The sequence below is a fragment of the Citrus sinensis genome, chromosome 5 (genome assembly GCF_022201045.2).
Source record: "Citrus sinensis cultivar Valencia sweet orange chromosome 5, DVS_A1.0, whole genome shotgun sequence".
Taxonomy (NCBI): Eukaryota; Viridiplantae; Streptophyta; class Magnoliopsida; order Sapindales; family Rutaceae; genus Citrus; species Citrus sinensis.
In genome coordinates, this window is record NC_068560.1 from 33,777,523 (window position 1) to 33,793,845 (window position 16,323).

Genomic DNA, 16,323 nt, shown 5'->3' on the forward strand with positions numbered 1-16,323 from the left:
TCTCTTAAAAAAATTAAAGATACTATTTAAAGAATAATTAAAGATACTATTTAAAGGAAAATATCCTAAATTTTGGCATATATATAAAAAAATTAATAATGAAATTATATTGTTTATTTTTATTATTATAAATCGTTAGGTTTAGCCTTAGTTAAAAGGTAAATTCTAAAAAAATAATAATTAAAGGATAAGACTATTTACACTGTAAAAATTTCTGTAAGAATTAAGAAAAAAAATTCAAAATTCCAAAAAAAAAAATCCTAATTCGAAATCATTGTTCTCTTCCATGCTTCACCTACCATCAAACCCACCTGGTCCAATTTCACTTATTATCAAGTATCGCTTTGGTCCAATTTCGATTCATTACTTCATTGTAGGCTCTGATCAACCCACTTGTAATAGTAGCCACATCTAAGAGAAAACAAATTCTCAAATATTTAATACAAATTAAAAATCATTCATAAGAAAAATCTTATCAGGAGCTACAAAGGAACATAAACAAGCAGTAGCAGCATACAATAGGTTTGACAAGACAAGAAAAATCTTATAATTGAGCAAGGAATACGTAAAAGCTAATTAATAGTTATTAGCTAGAGAGAGTTTTTCCTTAGGCCGTGCTAATTAACTCATCTCACAATTTATTACATGGCATTAATAGCAATCTTCATGCCAGATCCACAGTGCCCAGCAGAGTTGCAAATGAAGAAGTTCTGCCCCCTCACCAACTTTATGCGATCCTTCCCTGAGCTGTACACTTTTGCCCCTCCCGGAGCTGTGCAGCTGCGGTAACCTGCTCTGTTCACGGCTACCACATTGTGGAGCGTTGGATCGTAATTGAAGACTGGAACATGCATTCAATATACATTTAATATAGTGTACATCCATAATATGCTATCAAACGTGCTTCAAATCTTGAAAATTTAACTTGCAGGACAAATCCGAATGCGGTGACAAACTAAACTTACCGAGAGTGTCTCCAGCTTTGAAGCGCTTCCCTTTCGCCCAACTAGCCATATTGAAACTCCAACCACCAGAGTCTCCAACAGTGTAGGTTGTTGCATCAACAATTTCGATGTAAACCAGCAGCAGGCAAATTAGAAGTGCAGCCATGATAGTGGCACATCTAGCACTGCCTCTTCCCTGGGACATTCTCTAAGCAGAAAGTTAACTAAATTACCTAGCTAGCTGAGAGTGAGAGAACTTAAATGTTCTAGACTCAAGAGTGTTATGTGCAAAACTAAGGGGGTCTATGAATGATTTTATAACGTGGAAAAGCAGAGAGTAATTCCTATTGTTCGACAAAATGTGATCAGTCTAAAGAAAATAATGCTGATTTTGATCTCTAAAGGGTATTTTATTTTATTAAAGTTGAAGCCAACAACCCCACAATAATCACTACCTAGAACTTTATGCTGTTGATGAGATGAGAAATGGGCAAAAACAGGATAACTTTGCTGAGTGGTGTTTGAAGAGTAAGTTTGGGGCTACCACAAGTGGAGTGACTGCCAAAAAATTTATCGAGTGTTTTGAAAGGGAAAGTTGAGCTAGTGCTACGTAAAGTGTGCCCGCCACCTGCGCGGTATGGCTCACAAGTGCCATAGTCAGTTCGCCCGTGAACTCTTTATTTGGACTATATTGGTTTTGCTTACGTTTTAGGCAAATTATAGATGTAGAAACCTGATGATCCGTGAACTTTGTGGTCCTGCATTAGTTAGGGGTTCCAATGTCTGAGCCAAAGGGGGCATAAATCTCCATACCATACCCCCTCGTAAGCATGAAAACGGAGAGAAGTTAACCGAACAGATGATTTGCTGACAGAAGTGATACGTGAGACGTAAATTAAAGAGGCTATATTTGTCTCAAGTATAAAAATACTATAATTTAGATAATATAAAGGTTCTATTTGAGACAGAGGTAGTATAGAAACACCCAGGGTTTATCTTATTCTTTTGTGAATGATTAAGAGTAGTTACACAAGAGAAAATTATGAGCGGCAATGAATTTACATTTCAATTTGACTTGTTTGCAGAGGAAAAGGGCAGCCATACATTACGGTTGAACAAGCAGTAGTCAGCACAATCATAGAGACAAGACGTGATCATCAGTCAATAAAAATCAAAGGCCGGCCAGGAATTCTAAGCTTCCAACCCAAAGACAGGAAATTTATTTGTGCAAAATGATCCATATCTTTTTTTGTTTGACCTTGCATGCTGCTTCATTAAAGAAGTGAATGTTAGGTTACCTTCCTCTTCTCTATCAATATTTTTTCTCGACGGCCTTCTTAAAATTTGAATATCTTCCTTCAATCTCAAACCAAGACTCCAAGTTAACCAACTGATTGAATTCCTCAAAGGTGCCCATCTTTTCAAGATGGTCTCTAGTAGTTCCACTCTCCTTCAGTGTCTTAAGAACATCAACTAAAGCACGAGCTGATGCATACAGTGCTGTCAGTGGGTGCACAGTCAGATGAAAGCCCATAGCTTTCAGCTCCTCAGGGGTGTGCAAGGTGTGACCCCACCTTCAAGCATATTACAAACTCTGTACCCCTTTGTCTGACACCCAATTTGCTTAAGCTCATTGTCATTCCTTGGTGCTTCCACAAAGCTAGCATCAGCTCTGGCCTGCACAACCCATCCCCATCCAAATTATAAAAGAGCTTGTAACCTTACCAATGTCAAACAGTCTGGCTCAAACATTTCTTTCCTAATTACTCCAAACATGTAACCACACATCAGAGCAACAAAAAATTTAAACACTGCGTATGTACAGGAAAATGTTGAAGCAGGGTATCACAGGCAAATTTGCAGGGTTCTTAAGGAGACCTTCTTCAACGTGTTATTAGCATGAAACGCTTTCTCCATGTTTCCCCTCAAGGACATAGTGGCAAGCTAGTTTATAGTTTATTGATCAGTGTATATTTAAAATCAAGAAAAAAAAAATTAACCTTGGCTGAATTATGTACAATTTCTTTAAGTTATAGAACCGTGCCAGGTCATCTGAAGATACGCATGCTCACAAGTAGTTTACTATTTCAGGACCATGGAAGAGGAAGATCGGGACGCATTTCATTTGAATAAACCAATCTTTAGCTTAAGAGTTTCTATGTCAGAATCCTTTGTATTTGACAGCTTTCATATGCTGAACTACATTTATGTTAGAATGAAATGAGTAGTTCCCGGATTGAAAAAAATGGTATTCCATGGAGTATACTAGTTAGATACATCCAATTCTATGACGTTCAAAAGGTAGAAAACAACAGTCAAAACACAATTATATGACTGCAAAATCAAGTGCCTGAAAAAAAAATTTCTTAGTCAAAACTATTGAAAAGATCACAATTCAAGCTAATAATTGTCTACTTAGCAGGCCCCAAGTTAAATGGTTTTTAGCAACCCTAGTTCCTGTAAGTACATAGTCAAGGAGATGTAGGAAGACACAGCTCTTTGAATAAGCACAGGAAGCTTAGATACAAAAAGTTCTACTGCTACTGCAATAACACGACAGACGAAATCTATCCAAGTGGGCAAACTTTATGAGTTTGTAGACAGAAGGGAAAATGAGAGATAACGAAAATCAAGCATCTGCAAGCTAAAATCATACATAAGCACAAACTCCAAAGTTGAATCTGTTGCTCCAAAATGAAAATGGGAGATAAGAAACTTGAATCTAGGTGTCAAAAGAATTAGTAAGAATGAACACATATAAACTCAATTGGAATTGGTTACCACAGGCTGACTACAATAAGTCGGTAACATCAAGATTCAAGAACCTTACGACAAAGAATGAGAATGCAAAATGGATACCTCCATGTATAGATTAGCCCTAGCAATGGCATCAGATAAACCTGTTTTTGCTGATGTTGCTCATGCATCAGTCCGGGCCACGAGAACAAAGTCTGAATCCCCTATTGCATCCCTCGCAGATGCTATTTTGGCAGCATGCTCCTCAGCAGGTATAATCTGAAGCATTGTATAGGGTGGAAAGGTTTCATAGATTCTTTGAAAAATTAGTTGACGGTAAATGATTATATATAACAATTTAAGAGATCTTGCAAAATCAACACCACCTGCTTGGGGTTTCAACTAAGAAACTGGCTACTCTCAGGAAAATCGGTTGAGTTGATCCTATAAAACCAATCAAGGATTCCAGTGAGTACCTGTTTGCCATGCATATGTCCTAATTGTGAAAGCACAAGAAGAGAAATAATAAGCAATGTTAGTGAGATACCAAACAAAAATCTGAAAAAGGGATCATTATCTATTCCCTGCTCATTCGAATCTAGGATAAAGCAAAAGCTGTGTTCGATCCTCACTAAACACACCATTTGGGAGTGGTAAAGAGCCTTAACTGTGACTACACCCCGAATCCGAATTAGTCGGGGCCCAATGCGGTCGCCGGAAATCGGATGGTTTAAACCAAAAGCTGTGTACTCTTACCACACTTCTTTGGCCAAGATTGATCCTGAAAGGAAAATATCCCACCATCATTTGATACATATCCTTTTCAGGATATCTGAGTTAATAATATTCATGATGAGGGAGCAACAACATTTAATTCTGAACATGGCAATGACAGAATGATCATGAATGGAGCAACTGCGCCTGGTCTGTAATGCTACAAAAGCTTTGTATATCCCCGGTTTGCAACTAGACGTTCTAAGTGAGATGAGATTTTGTAAGTAGAAATTTTAGAAGTTTGAACAACATATTCTCAAGTACCAGAGAAATGCACTCAAATTGAGGAATTTCACATAAAACTAGTAAGAAGATCAAAACAAACAAAGCAATTTTCAATTATCAGGGTTTGTCTGAACACCTAAGTTGATGCGAAATAGTGAAGAAGTAGTACCTCAAGAAAGCAACCAGCAGCACCCGCTGCAACCAAGTCTTTGACAGTCCTCTGAACATTAAGAGCATTCCCGCCACCAGTATCTGAAGCATGGAAATAACATAACTGGTATTAATTATTAAATCTCCAATTAAGTGCTTTTCAACTATACAATAGCGATAGACTTAGGGAATGATTTGTAACCATTGTGCATCAGCTCAACTTTGAAAGCAGAGCAGCTAAAAGCATGTCTGGTAAACACCCACTTTTTACCACGGATTCAACTCCACAAACACAAAAGCAACGGATTAAAAATCGCAGTATGTCAATCCCAAACATACTCTTATTTAGCCAGATTGAAGCCTCAATTTTCCTCTTCATCCATAAAACACAGTGGCTCTAAACTGAACTCCAAGATTTTACACGGTAAGTATTTGAGATTAAGGTATGCGCAATATATATGACTATCATTTTAAATATGCGCAATATTAGTGTTGCAGTTAAGTGGAGGAGTAGCTTTTGCTGCCATCATCATCGTCGGCACTTTCGAGGAGGACGACCGGAGGTGGAGGGAGGTTTTGGGAAGGTTTTTTATTGTAAATTTGTAACTTTAAATTGGAAAAGTGAGTGGAATTACGCGGCATAACAGCACGTGTAAGAGGTTTTGGAGCAGTACAGGTTTAATCGCGTGCGGAGCTGACCACGTTAAGGCTTTTGTTGGTTGAACCAACGTGTTTTTGATTCACATTCACCATAATCCGTAAATTTTAAAAATTCTAAATTCAATTATTAATTTTTTTCCTTTTCTCTTCTTTTTTTTTTCCTTTTCAGTAGACGTATTAAAACAAAATTTTTAAGCTTAATATAAAATTTGAACAATGTAGACAAATTTATAGATACACAGTTATTCAACCTAAAATTAGTTACTCAATTTAAAAGTAAAACTTGCTTTGTAGTCAGGTAGTTTTAAAAAATTTTTATTTAGGGTTGGTTATTTAAGTTCAGAAGTGACAATTCTTTTCGAAAGTTATAGCCAGCCAAATTTTGAAAAAAAAAAATTAGGGTATATTAGGTATTGTTTTCAAATCACGTTTTCTGTTTTTTGAATTCATAAAACACTAAATACATGTTCAGTAGATCGTTTTTGAAAATGTGAAATTCATTCCACACTTTTAACAAAGGAAATAAGAAAATAATTTTTACTTATTTTTAAATATAGTATTAAGTTTTAAAATGAACAATTTTCTTCCACTATCTTGCAAAATAATAATGATATCAACAACAACAACAACATTATTATTATTATTATTATTATTATTATTATTATTATTATTATTATTATTATTATTATTATTATTATTATTATTATTATTATTCCCAAAAAATCAATTTTCCTCACAATAATCTTTTTTTATATACATTAGAATATTTATGTTTTTATATATTAATTAAATTAAATATGTAGAGTTTATCATTTTTCTTTAAACAAAAAAATTAACAAGAACATCTAATTTATTCTTAAAATTAAAATAATCAAACTAATTAAATAATAAAAATAATTATTCATTACTTAAGTTTAATTTTTCCGAAATTATTCCAATAATAATCCTTTAAAATATTCCTACCGAACGTATTTTATTTTTTTCCATTTTGAAGATTATTTTTTAAAATGATACCGAACACATTTTTAAATTTTAAAAATAAATTTGAATATAACATTTTCATTCTCATTTTTATTTCATGAAAACATCATTTAGAAAACAGTACTGAACAGGGGCTTAGTTTCCCACATTTCTTTTTTTTCTTTTTAATTTAATAATCTATCCCTTTCATATTTAAACTAATATTTAAATCTTAAAATTTAAAACCCAATAACTATATTGTTATTAAAAGATTACTCGCATTTTATCGTACACCTCCATGCCATAAGGCTTGTTTTAGTGGTAGCTTTTGTTACAAAATTAGATAAGTGTATATATTTCCACAAATATTAGTGGGAGTATATTTTTCTGAATTATTTTCGACTAAACGTATGAATTATATTATAAATGTGAGTAGTTAAATTCCCATTAGGCTTCATATGGTAATATACAGAATGCAGATTGTAAAAAAAAAAAAAAAAGGAAAAAAATTTAAAAATAAGGCTGGTTGTTAAGCACTTGAAGGTGTTATATGATTTATAACTTAAGGCGTCTTAAGCCACACCCTATTCTTTTTTAATTGTTAAATTTATTGACAAAACATACAAGATAAAAGAAAAGAACAATAGTAAAACCGGAGATAACCAAAAGGCAATAACCACCAAACACACTCGGATCCGGTCTCTGAGTTTTGGGCCTTTTGGCGAGGAAAACGTCGGGCTACCTAAGCCTTTCATTTGAAAAAAAGATGTCATCTGATTAAGCAAGGGGGGTGAATACTCGATTAGTCTTCATATTTGACTTAAATATTTATTTAGTTTCTATATTTTAAAAAATATATCAAAACACCATTATGATAAAATATTACATCTTTACTCTTATTTTTTACTTCTATTTTACAACTACACCCATGAACAATATTGCTGACATTAATTAATTTATTTAAAATAAGTTAATTAACAAATTAACCAATAAATATCAATGTGAAAAAACTAATATTTTTTGTGCATGTACAATAATCTTACTAATAATTATTCTATAAAAAATTAGTTTACCAAATTATTCCTAAAAGTAAAATTATAATATAAAAGTGTGTGCAAATTGTTACTTTTAAAGGTTAATTTGATAAATTGTCAATTTTTTATTTTCATTGATATCCTTTTGAATATTATTAAAGGGTATTGTTGTAAAAATAAAGAAAAAAATAAGGGTAGGAGTTAACATATTTAACCGCATGGGTATCTTGAGGTACTTTTTTTAAATATAATGAATAAATGGGTATTTAACTCAAAATATAAGAGTTAAGCGAGCATTTACCCAGAACAAAAAAATGAGCCTAATAATCATTGCTTACTCCATTGTATTTGATTATCTATTAATCTAAAACATATATTAATACAGTTGTTATTGCTCATTGTACATAGTTTTTCTCCAAAGAGTAATAGTATTTCAAACGTCAATTAATTTTTCTTGCATCAACATAAAGATGAGTCTATTTACTTCTTCAGTGATAATGCTAGTTACTTATGGCATATTTATAACAGAGATGCAATGTTATACATGATTTTATTTCCTAGGGTTAATTTCCACCCTTAGATTCATAAAAGTATGGTCACAATTTTTTTGGAAGGAATAGATGTTATGTTGTAATTATTTGATTTGATCTTATATATATTATGGATTACCATAAATTATTATAATTATTTTATAATTTACCAGATTAATACATGATTAATTTTAAATATTAAAGAAAAATTTTGACATACTCATTTATTATGTAATTAAATATTATATTAATGAATCTAATTTTGATCTCCTTATTTAATAATATATTACGAACAAATATATATAACCTTAAATTGTGTTATCGTGGCTCGAGACCAACAATTGTGTAACTAACACATTATTAGGGGTTCCCACACTAATATAAACATATATGTATAAGTGGTTTTAGCTCATTGAAGATCACTTTTGTCACTGTCTACACTTGGGCGAGAGTGTGTATAGCCCTCGTCTCTCTCTGGCTCTCGTTTGCTTTGCTTGTCCATATGCAGTGAGTTGAAGCTGTAACTGAAGCTAGTTTTGGAACAGGGCGGCGGGTGTCGAAGGGCTCAATGACAACAACTCATTAATGGCAAATCAAGGTAACCCATTTTCTCTCTTTCATTTGATATGTTTGATTGTTGTCCCATTTGAATTGATGTGTTGTAGCTTTTAAGTTACAGCTGTTGTGGAAAAAAAATTGTAATTATCAAATATAAATTAATAATATGTAGTAAACATAAATTTTAAATAATAATTTTGACAAAATTATTAAAGATATAATAATTTTTTTCATTATACAAGTGAAAAATAATATCAACATAGCTTATAAGCTACAACAATTAGTGTTTACCAAATATTTTAGTACTGTACCTTTTAGTGCTATAATTACCCAACTTCAATCCCAAAACACCCTGTGAAATGCAGGATCATGGGATTTATAGTGAAAGCAATTTAGCATGCTATTCGTCAATTACAGTTTAATTAATAGAAGAAAACAATATAAATATCATTGCTGGATCCTTCTTGGTTCTTTAAATTGAAAACTTTTAACCAATTACCCATATCCGTTAATTAGTCATACAAGTTAATCATTTACGAACTCTTACTCAAACTAAAATATATTAAAATATTGTGGCTATCTAGTTTATTAACCATGAGATGCAATGAATGTCACCTTGGAAGAAAAATTCTGCAAGAAAACCAGGGTTACGTGCAGAAATTAACAAGACAATTCTTGTGCAAGCATTATGCACTTCGCAGACGATTTGTTAAAGAAATGAAGACGGCATCAACAATGGGGAAAATGATCAGATTTAAATATTGATTATCATACGTAAATATCTAATAAGGTTTTTAAGAGCTTGGATTACAAGTTAATTAATGCCGTTGCATCTCATTCACCAACCTAGATTTTATAATCATAATAATTAATTAATTGTATTTCTTTCTTTCTGCTTCTTTTATTATTGTTATGATTATTATTATTATTTTTTTCATTTCGGGATTTTAATTTAAATATGCATGAATATTGACATGAGGATTTTTTTTGGAAGGCATGACGTGTGAATTGGAATCCCAGACCCAGAGACTCGTTCAAAGCAGCTGTACACCCAAAGACATGCAATTATTCATTGATACATATATTGTCACGTATAGATCTAACTAATACAAAGTTTAACGGCATAACCCATCGGACGAAAATAAATTAAAGTACGTTCAACAATTTTAATTTCACTGCTTGATCGATACTTTGCTTGCTACCATGTTGTTGGCATTTATAAGCCTTTTTCCATACAATTCTAAACCCAAAAACAAGGTAGAATTATTGCCATTGGATTGTATTATATATATGATTGATTATGATTATCATCAATCATATATATTCTTAAACGAAAGATTTTGCTGATAATGACACAATAATTCTAACTAAGTGCTTGCTTACATATCAATTACCATTAAGACTACATAGGTTAACAATCAGTTTTTGTCTCTAGTGATCGAGTTGATGTGTCATTCATGTAGTTCTGATATGAAATCATCAATTTACAATAAATGTGGGAAAACGAATATGACATTCCAGTGAGTTATTATGCCTGTTTTTACTACTTAGCTAATCTGAAAATTTAGAGATGGATATAACACGATAACTTAGGACAGGGCTTCTTTTCATGGACATAATATACGCATAAATCATCATTGATTTGCTACATACATACAGCTGTCATAATGTCACGATTGTTAGTAATTACACTACAAAAATATTAATGGCCTGAGCACATATTGTTTTAACCCTGTCTCACTAATATAAAAGAAGAAGAAGAAGAAGAAGAAGAATTTAAGCTTAAACTATTATTCAGACTCAACCAGTGTTTCAGTTCATATATAGATCAAGAGCATTTCACATAGGAAAGAACTCATATTTATGTGGCACTACATGATTATCTAAAATCTATTTTGCCTATTAATTAGGCATAATCAATCAGAAGACAAACTTATATAACAGCAAATAATTATTATTAATTAAAAGCTAAATCTTTGGTTTTCTATCAATATATTATATATGACCAAAAAGTGAAGCTAAAGCTAAAGCTAACACTTATAAGAGCAAAATCAGTTAAATAAACAGCTCTTTTGGTAATCAAGAAGTGATACCGACACCGAGGAAATCTATGAAAGGAACTTCTTCATGATGTTTGATAGATTGATCATCTGCTTGAGCTTGTTGTGTACTCAATCTTAATTTTAAGTGTGATGGCGAGTTATCGGAAAATTTAATCACCTCCTTCTTGATCACTCCATGGCTTTCATAATCATCACCAACTTTAACATACCCAAATGGACTTGGAACAAACCTTCTATAATTTGTAACCCCAAATGAACTAGAACCGCGATAGCTGCCATATGCTGAAGAATTCGGATAACATGATCTATAAGGATGTTGGTCTGAAACTTTTGTGCTAGTATTAAAGAAATCTCCTGCTTCTCTTCTTGACAAATCCACTGAAGAATTATTTGAACTTGTCACGATTGGGGCCGCGCCAAAAGCCCATGTAAGGGAAGAACTAGGAGGTGGTGACACTGCAAAAGTCCTATCATGGTTGGGGTTTCGAAATTCAAAGATTCTACTATTTTGATCAAAGCCAAATTTTGAGCTAAGCATAGCATCTTGGGATCTTGATCTTCTTGCATGAATAAAATTTTGATCAGAAATAATATTTCCTGTGTCTTGATGACTTCTCTTTCCACATAGCTTGGATTGCTCTCTCTGCTTTCTTGCCATTATAACATGCCAATGATTCTTCACAGCATTATCAGTTCTTCCAGGAAATAGTCTTGCAATTAGTGCCCACTTGTTTCCATGAATCCGATGAGCTGCAAGTAGCCTCTCTTCTTCATCTTCTGTAAATGGCCTTCTGTTGATTCTAGGGTCAAGTTGATTAAACCATCTCAATCTGCAACTTTTCCCTTTCCCCCAAGAAAACAAAAGCCGATTATTTTATTAAAATAAAAATCATAATTCTTGATACATGTTCATGCTTATAAAATACGAATCAAGAGTTATGAACCCTAATGATCAGGGTTAATTATATTATTCATAGATTATTATTTAATTACCTGATCTTCCTTGGAGCTTTTCAGCAATAGAATTCCAATTTTGAGCACCATATTGTTCAACAAGTTGCCGGAGTTTTTCATCCTCAGCAGGTCTCCAGTGACCTCGAGGACAAGTACTTGTACTGCTTTTGGTAGCATCATCACTAGAACCAGCTCCTGAATCCTCCATGGATCGCGCTCAATAATATTATTATTGGCGCCGTAGAGCAGCTGAAATTTTCTTGTTCATCAATTCAATAAGCAGCGCAAAAGATGAAGAGAAGATATATAGAGAACATAAGCAGAAGAAGAAAAATGAGCACCAACAGAATAAGAAAGTGGGGTTTGGTTTAGGGTATGGATGGCAAGTCACTTTTATTGATTTTACACGACACATTTTTACCCTAATGTAATAATATTATTTGTACAGAATGAAACTACTAACCTTTCTTGTTATGCTATTGGCCCATGAACTTCTCTATCAAATTCCCAAATGTTTCTTAATTAATTAGTCTTTCTTTCTATCTCGTTACCATTAATTTTGCGCCATGGTATTACGTTAATTCGAACCTTGATATTATTTGGGTACCTTATAGTTTCTATTAAAGGGACAGCTCTCCTAGTGCAAAAGCTTACTATCTTCCTAATTCCTTTCATTAAGAAGGTACCCCATTTATTAATTGGAGTCATCTTCATAAAAAAGGATCAATGTCTATACAAAGGTTGGTGTAACTGCGCATGCTTTAATGCATTTGAGAAACCATAAAATTAAAATTTATATTATTATATAGTTTTTTAGTGTACTTCTACGGTATAAGGAATTCTATTAATGAAAAAAATATTACAAAAAGTTATAAATGGGCACAATGTTGAACCCTAAAAAATAAAAATTAAAAATTAAATCTTTTGTAAAATTGACAACACATCATTGAACCACAATTAACTCGATGGAGTATAAAATATTTAGGAGACTTCAATATAAATAATTTTATTTTTTATTTTTTGAAGAGAGAGGGGAGGAGGGAGAGAGAAGAAGAGTAAAAGGTCCAAATCAACGAAAATTAATATGCCATTTAAACTTAGCTATTTTTGACAGCATAATGCTTCATATGGCATCAAGACTTGCATGGCAGATGGACTAAGTATAAGCTTGTGCATTAAGTAGTGCCAAATTAAGTTGGTAAATTCCAAGTTGTCACTCTCTAAATTAGTAAGAGATTAATGTTTGGATCGGTAAGAATTTAAAGCACCCACATGCACATCATCCACTTTGCAATGAAGAGAAAGCTACGTAATTATTAATTAGCAATTGGAGGAATTTGTTTGAGATGATTAACTGATTAAATAGGTAAGAAGTCAAGGGTTATACTCGAAATAACATCAAATATTTACTATTTTTATCAATGAATTACCTAACATTGAGGTCAAACCTAAGGTTACATTGTAACCATATGATTAACACTCAAACTAGAAAATAATCCTAGATCATAATCGCTTTTAACTTTATAATTATCTTTCATATATAATAAGTGTTGATTTCAAGATTTTATGATGACCAAAATATTAATTAGCTTTCGGCTAAAATTTTTCCAAATAAATAGAAAACGTTTCCAAATGAAAAGCCTCTTCATTAGTTTATATATATCTTAATCTGGTAATGCCAGGCATTCCGCATATTCAATTCCATCAAGAATTGCAAAAACAATTATATATACAGGAGAAAATTTTTCAATTTAGAATTAATGTTCTGGGATTAAAGTTCAAGAGGAATTTACGACGCCGTAAATTTTCCCCAAATTTTAAGTGTGGATATAATAATCATTCTATATATGTTATTATTGTAATTATTTTTTGGCTGTTTTATTTGAATGCAAAAAGCTTAAGGGTTAATATTTGATATGCCGTGTAAGGGCAGCATCAAGAAAAGCATAGATAACCCGTCTGCCTTTTTCGATACTTCCATGCAGATGGCAAGTCAAAATACAAAATGTTGAAACATTTTTAGAAATAATTTTAAACTAACCATATTAATTACAATTATACTTTTCTTAACTGATTGAGATTTTATACCCCACGAAATCAAACACTTAAAATCCCATCAAAATGTGCTTAAAATAGCTTATCCATTAACGTCAAAATAAAATCAGTTTAAGTAAACTACACATCAGCAGCTAATTAATAGTTGGTATCAAATGAGCCAATATTTACTAAATTTATTTATTTTTATTTGAAAATTAATTTGCAAACTGAGCTTAAAGGGAATTATCAATAACCAGATGTATATTGATTTTGGGCCATAAATAACTCAATGAAGTGGAATTTATACATATTTTTGGAAATTTTATAGTTACTTTAACAAGTGAGAATTCATTTATATGTAGAGTGATTAGTTGAATAACATGTAAGAATTCATTTATATGTACAGTGATTAGTTGAAATTTGCTCGTTTTCTAATTTAGTTAATTAACAGATGCATTTAATTTAAAAGATTATTGAATTATTTGATTGGAATCTGCTCATTGGCTTCATCAGTCCGAAAAATTGAAAATAAAATGCCGATCCACACATTTAAAATTTAAATAATTAAATTAAATATAATGCATTATAGTCACTTAGGCTATAATCTAGTGGTAACCCACCCTTCCTAGTAGATCTTTTATTATACAAATTAATATAATCCTGATCGTAAATATATAAGTATTCAAGAAAAAATCGAATGATACGTTATAAAATTCTAAATTTTGTTTTTTTAGGTAAACCTCAGAGGAGGAAAGAAAACTTTATTAATTATTAAATTCTGAATTTATTTGATCGATGCTGTTGTTTTCGATCAAGTATTTACTTTTAGTTCATGCAACTAATTTGAATACATAGAAAAATAAAATTATCGAGCGATCAAATTATTTTCGAACAACAAATTAAGATGGACTGTCAAAATTAATGGATGTGAAGAAGATAGCTTTATATAGAAATTCATTTGATGAGAAAGTGGCCAAGTTGAGGTGATAGTACCTCAAATTTGAAAATGACTTCAGCAGAATTATGAATAACTATTTCATAGTCTTTGGTAGTTGAATAGTGCAAGCAAAAACTTAATGGCTGCATCCTTTAAGGGAAAAATTAAAATGCTCCATTGATGGAAGAAATATAGAGTGATGGAGTTGTTACTCTTTGAAAACAAAGGATCGGGTAAGAGTTGTGAGTTTGAATGATTTCGAACAACTACTAGAATTTTTAATTTTAACATTCCTGATAGGATAAATAGCTATAGCATTTGCCTTATGAACTAACAATTAAAAGTTATTTCCATGATTTCGTCGAATTGTAATGATTTCATCGAATTGTAAATGATAAAAAGGATCAGTTTAGTTAATTTTACAGTCCAAAGAAAGTGCAATGCAAGAAAATAAATTTTCTTCACTATTCAAGCCTTAAAAAAAATACACAAAAACGAATTTTAAGTTAGCTGGAAGAAGATTTGGCTAATATTTGCTTGAGCTGGCCTATTTAACTTTTTCTTAATTATTGCCAATTTTTGTTTTGATTCTTATCCTGCAATTAGTCTTACCAATATCTTGTTAGAAGTTATTATTAATCGTATCAAGAATTTCAATAGTTGCGAGAGAAACTTGGAAAAGTTTTATAACTTTTTCCATCCACTTTTCGGAAACAATATTAACAATCCTATCAAACCAATCAAATTGCTGTAATTTTTTTGTTTCACCACCAAACAACAAATGCAAGTCAATATTCTTAATGGAAGCCCTTATAATTTTTTGTTGTTTCGAGGTGCATATATTACCAACTTTGCTGTTATTGTGTGTGAAATATTTCTTTTTCACAGGGAATTGACCGTTAAGAGAATAAGAAATATCAGCTAGTATTTTGTGTGTGTGCGCATGAAGCATAGACAGAAGGGTTCAAGATTGCTTTCAAACAGTGAAATCAAAGTATTTCAGTTACCTGCACACCCACAAATTCATTTTCTTAAAATGTCTTTATTTTGTGAAAATTATAACATACCTTTCCTTCCAGATTTTCAAGAAATCCGTGGCCACTACTCTCTTATAATTATCTTCTCAGCAAACCCTATTGATGGCTAATTACCCCAACAACAAAAAAAAATAAATTTATCACCCTAATTTGTGTGTGTGTGTGTGTGTGTGTGTCGTGTAAAATTCTAGTTCTTGAAATTGACATTTTTGTTATTTTCCAAAAATGCACTTTGTTACATGGTAGATGATGATGATGATGGTGCTAGCTTCATTTATTCAACTTCTTGAATTAATCTCATCATCATGGGAAAAATAGACCAAAATTTACTTTCAAGTATTACCATTCTATCACGTTACTATATATATCATCATCTCATCACATAAAATATCACAGTTGTCAACAATATAGATTTCAAAATCGTCTTTTGCATATTATAGTATATATTTTTTTCTTGTTTAGAATTAATTTTTAAGTTGCGTTCGTCGTTGTAATGTTGATCGTATCACATAGCAGTCCTCAAAAATATTTTTGACGTATCGGCATTACTTCTTGCGTATGTGTAGCTTTTCAATTTGAACACTTGTCAACGTTGATCTCAATTACGGGCAGAAATTTGACGCTGGCTTCTCTAATCTCTAGCCCTAGGTCATTTTCTTCTAAGTCTTAGATAGCAATCAATTCTACGACAACCAATCTACAAGGCTCTGTTGAAAAACCATGA

The 16,323-nt window shown here is 31.9% G+C and overlaps 3 protein-coding genes across 3 annotated transcripts; all 3 read right to left on the reverse strand.

The window, feature by feature from the left end:
• Positions 1–412: 412 nt before the first annotated feature.
• Positions 413–1,299, reverse strand: LOC102611364 (basic blue protein). Its single transcript, XM_006472836.4, has 2 exons — positions 966–1,299; positions 413–841 (listed from the first exon to the last, which is right to left on the reverse strand). Exons 1-2 carry the CDS (start codon positions 1,147–1,149, stop codon positions 642–644), a joined length of 384 nt encoding a protein of 127 aa, XP_006472899.2. The 5' UTR covers positions 1,150–1,299; the 3' UTR covers positions 413–641.
• A 273-nt stretch (positions 1,300–1,572) lies between these two features.
• Positions 1,573–5,680, reverse strand: LOC102628815 (carboxyvinyl-carboxyphosphonate phosphorylmutase, chloroplastic). The gene is given in 7 exon segments (XM_052440505.1): positions 1,573–2,504; positions 2,507–2,621; positions 3,804–3,959; positions 4,157–4,176; positions 4,437–4,461; positions 4,849–4,931; positions 5,169–5,680. Coding segments are annotated over 7 exon segments (687 nt in total). The 5' UTR covers positions 5,209–5,680; the 3' UTR covers positions 1,573–2,256.
• A 4,696-nt stretch (positions 5,681–10,376) lies between these two features.
• LOC102629366 (transcription factor MYB115-like) lies at positions 10,377–11,967 on the reverse strand. The gene is made up of 2 exons (XM_006472973.4): positions 11,628–11,967; positions 10,377–11,477 (listed from the first exon to the last, which is right to left on the reverse strand). The coding sequence occupies exons 1-2, from the start codon at positions 11,794–11,796 to the stop codon at positions 10,651–10,653; spliced, it is 996 nt and encodes a 331-aa protein (XP_006473036.2). The 5' UTR covers positions 11,797–11,967; the 3' UTR covers positions 10,377–10,650.
• Between the last annotated feature and the right edge of the window lie 4,356 nt (positions 11,968–16,323).

Bases quoted from the DNA above. Each gene is read 5' to 3' on its own strand.
- LOC102611364 (XM_006472836.4), bottom strand. From the start codon at position 1,149: ATGTCCCAGGGAAGAGGCAGTGCTAGATGTGCCACTATCATGGCTGCA. The intron at 842-965 runs GTAAGTTTAGTT...TGCATGTTCCAG, and splicing joins CAAAGCTGGAGACACTCTCG to TCTTCAATTACGATCCAACG.
- LOC102629366 (XM_006472973.4), bottom strand. From the start codon at position 11,796: ATGGAGGATTCAGGAGCTGGTTCTAGTGATGATGCTACCAAAAGCAGT. The intron at 11,478-11,627 runs GTAATTAAATAA...CTTGGGGGAAAG, and splicing joins AAAGCTCCAAGGAAGATCAG to GGAAAAGTTGCAGATTGAGA.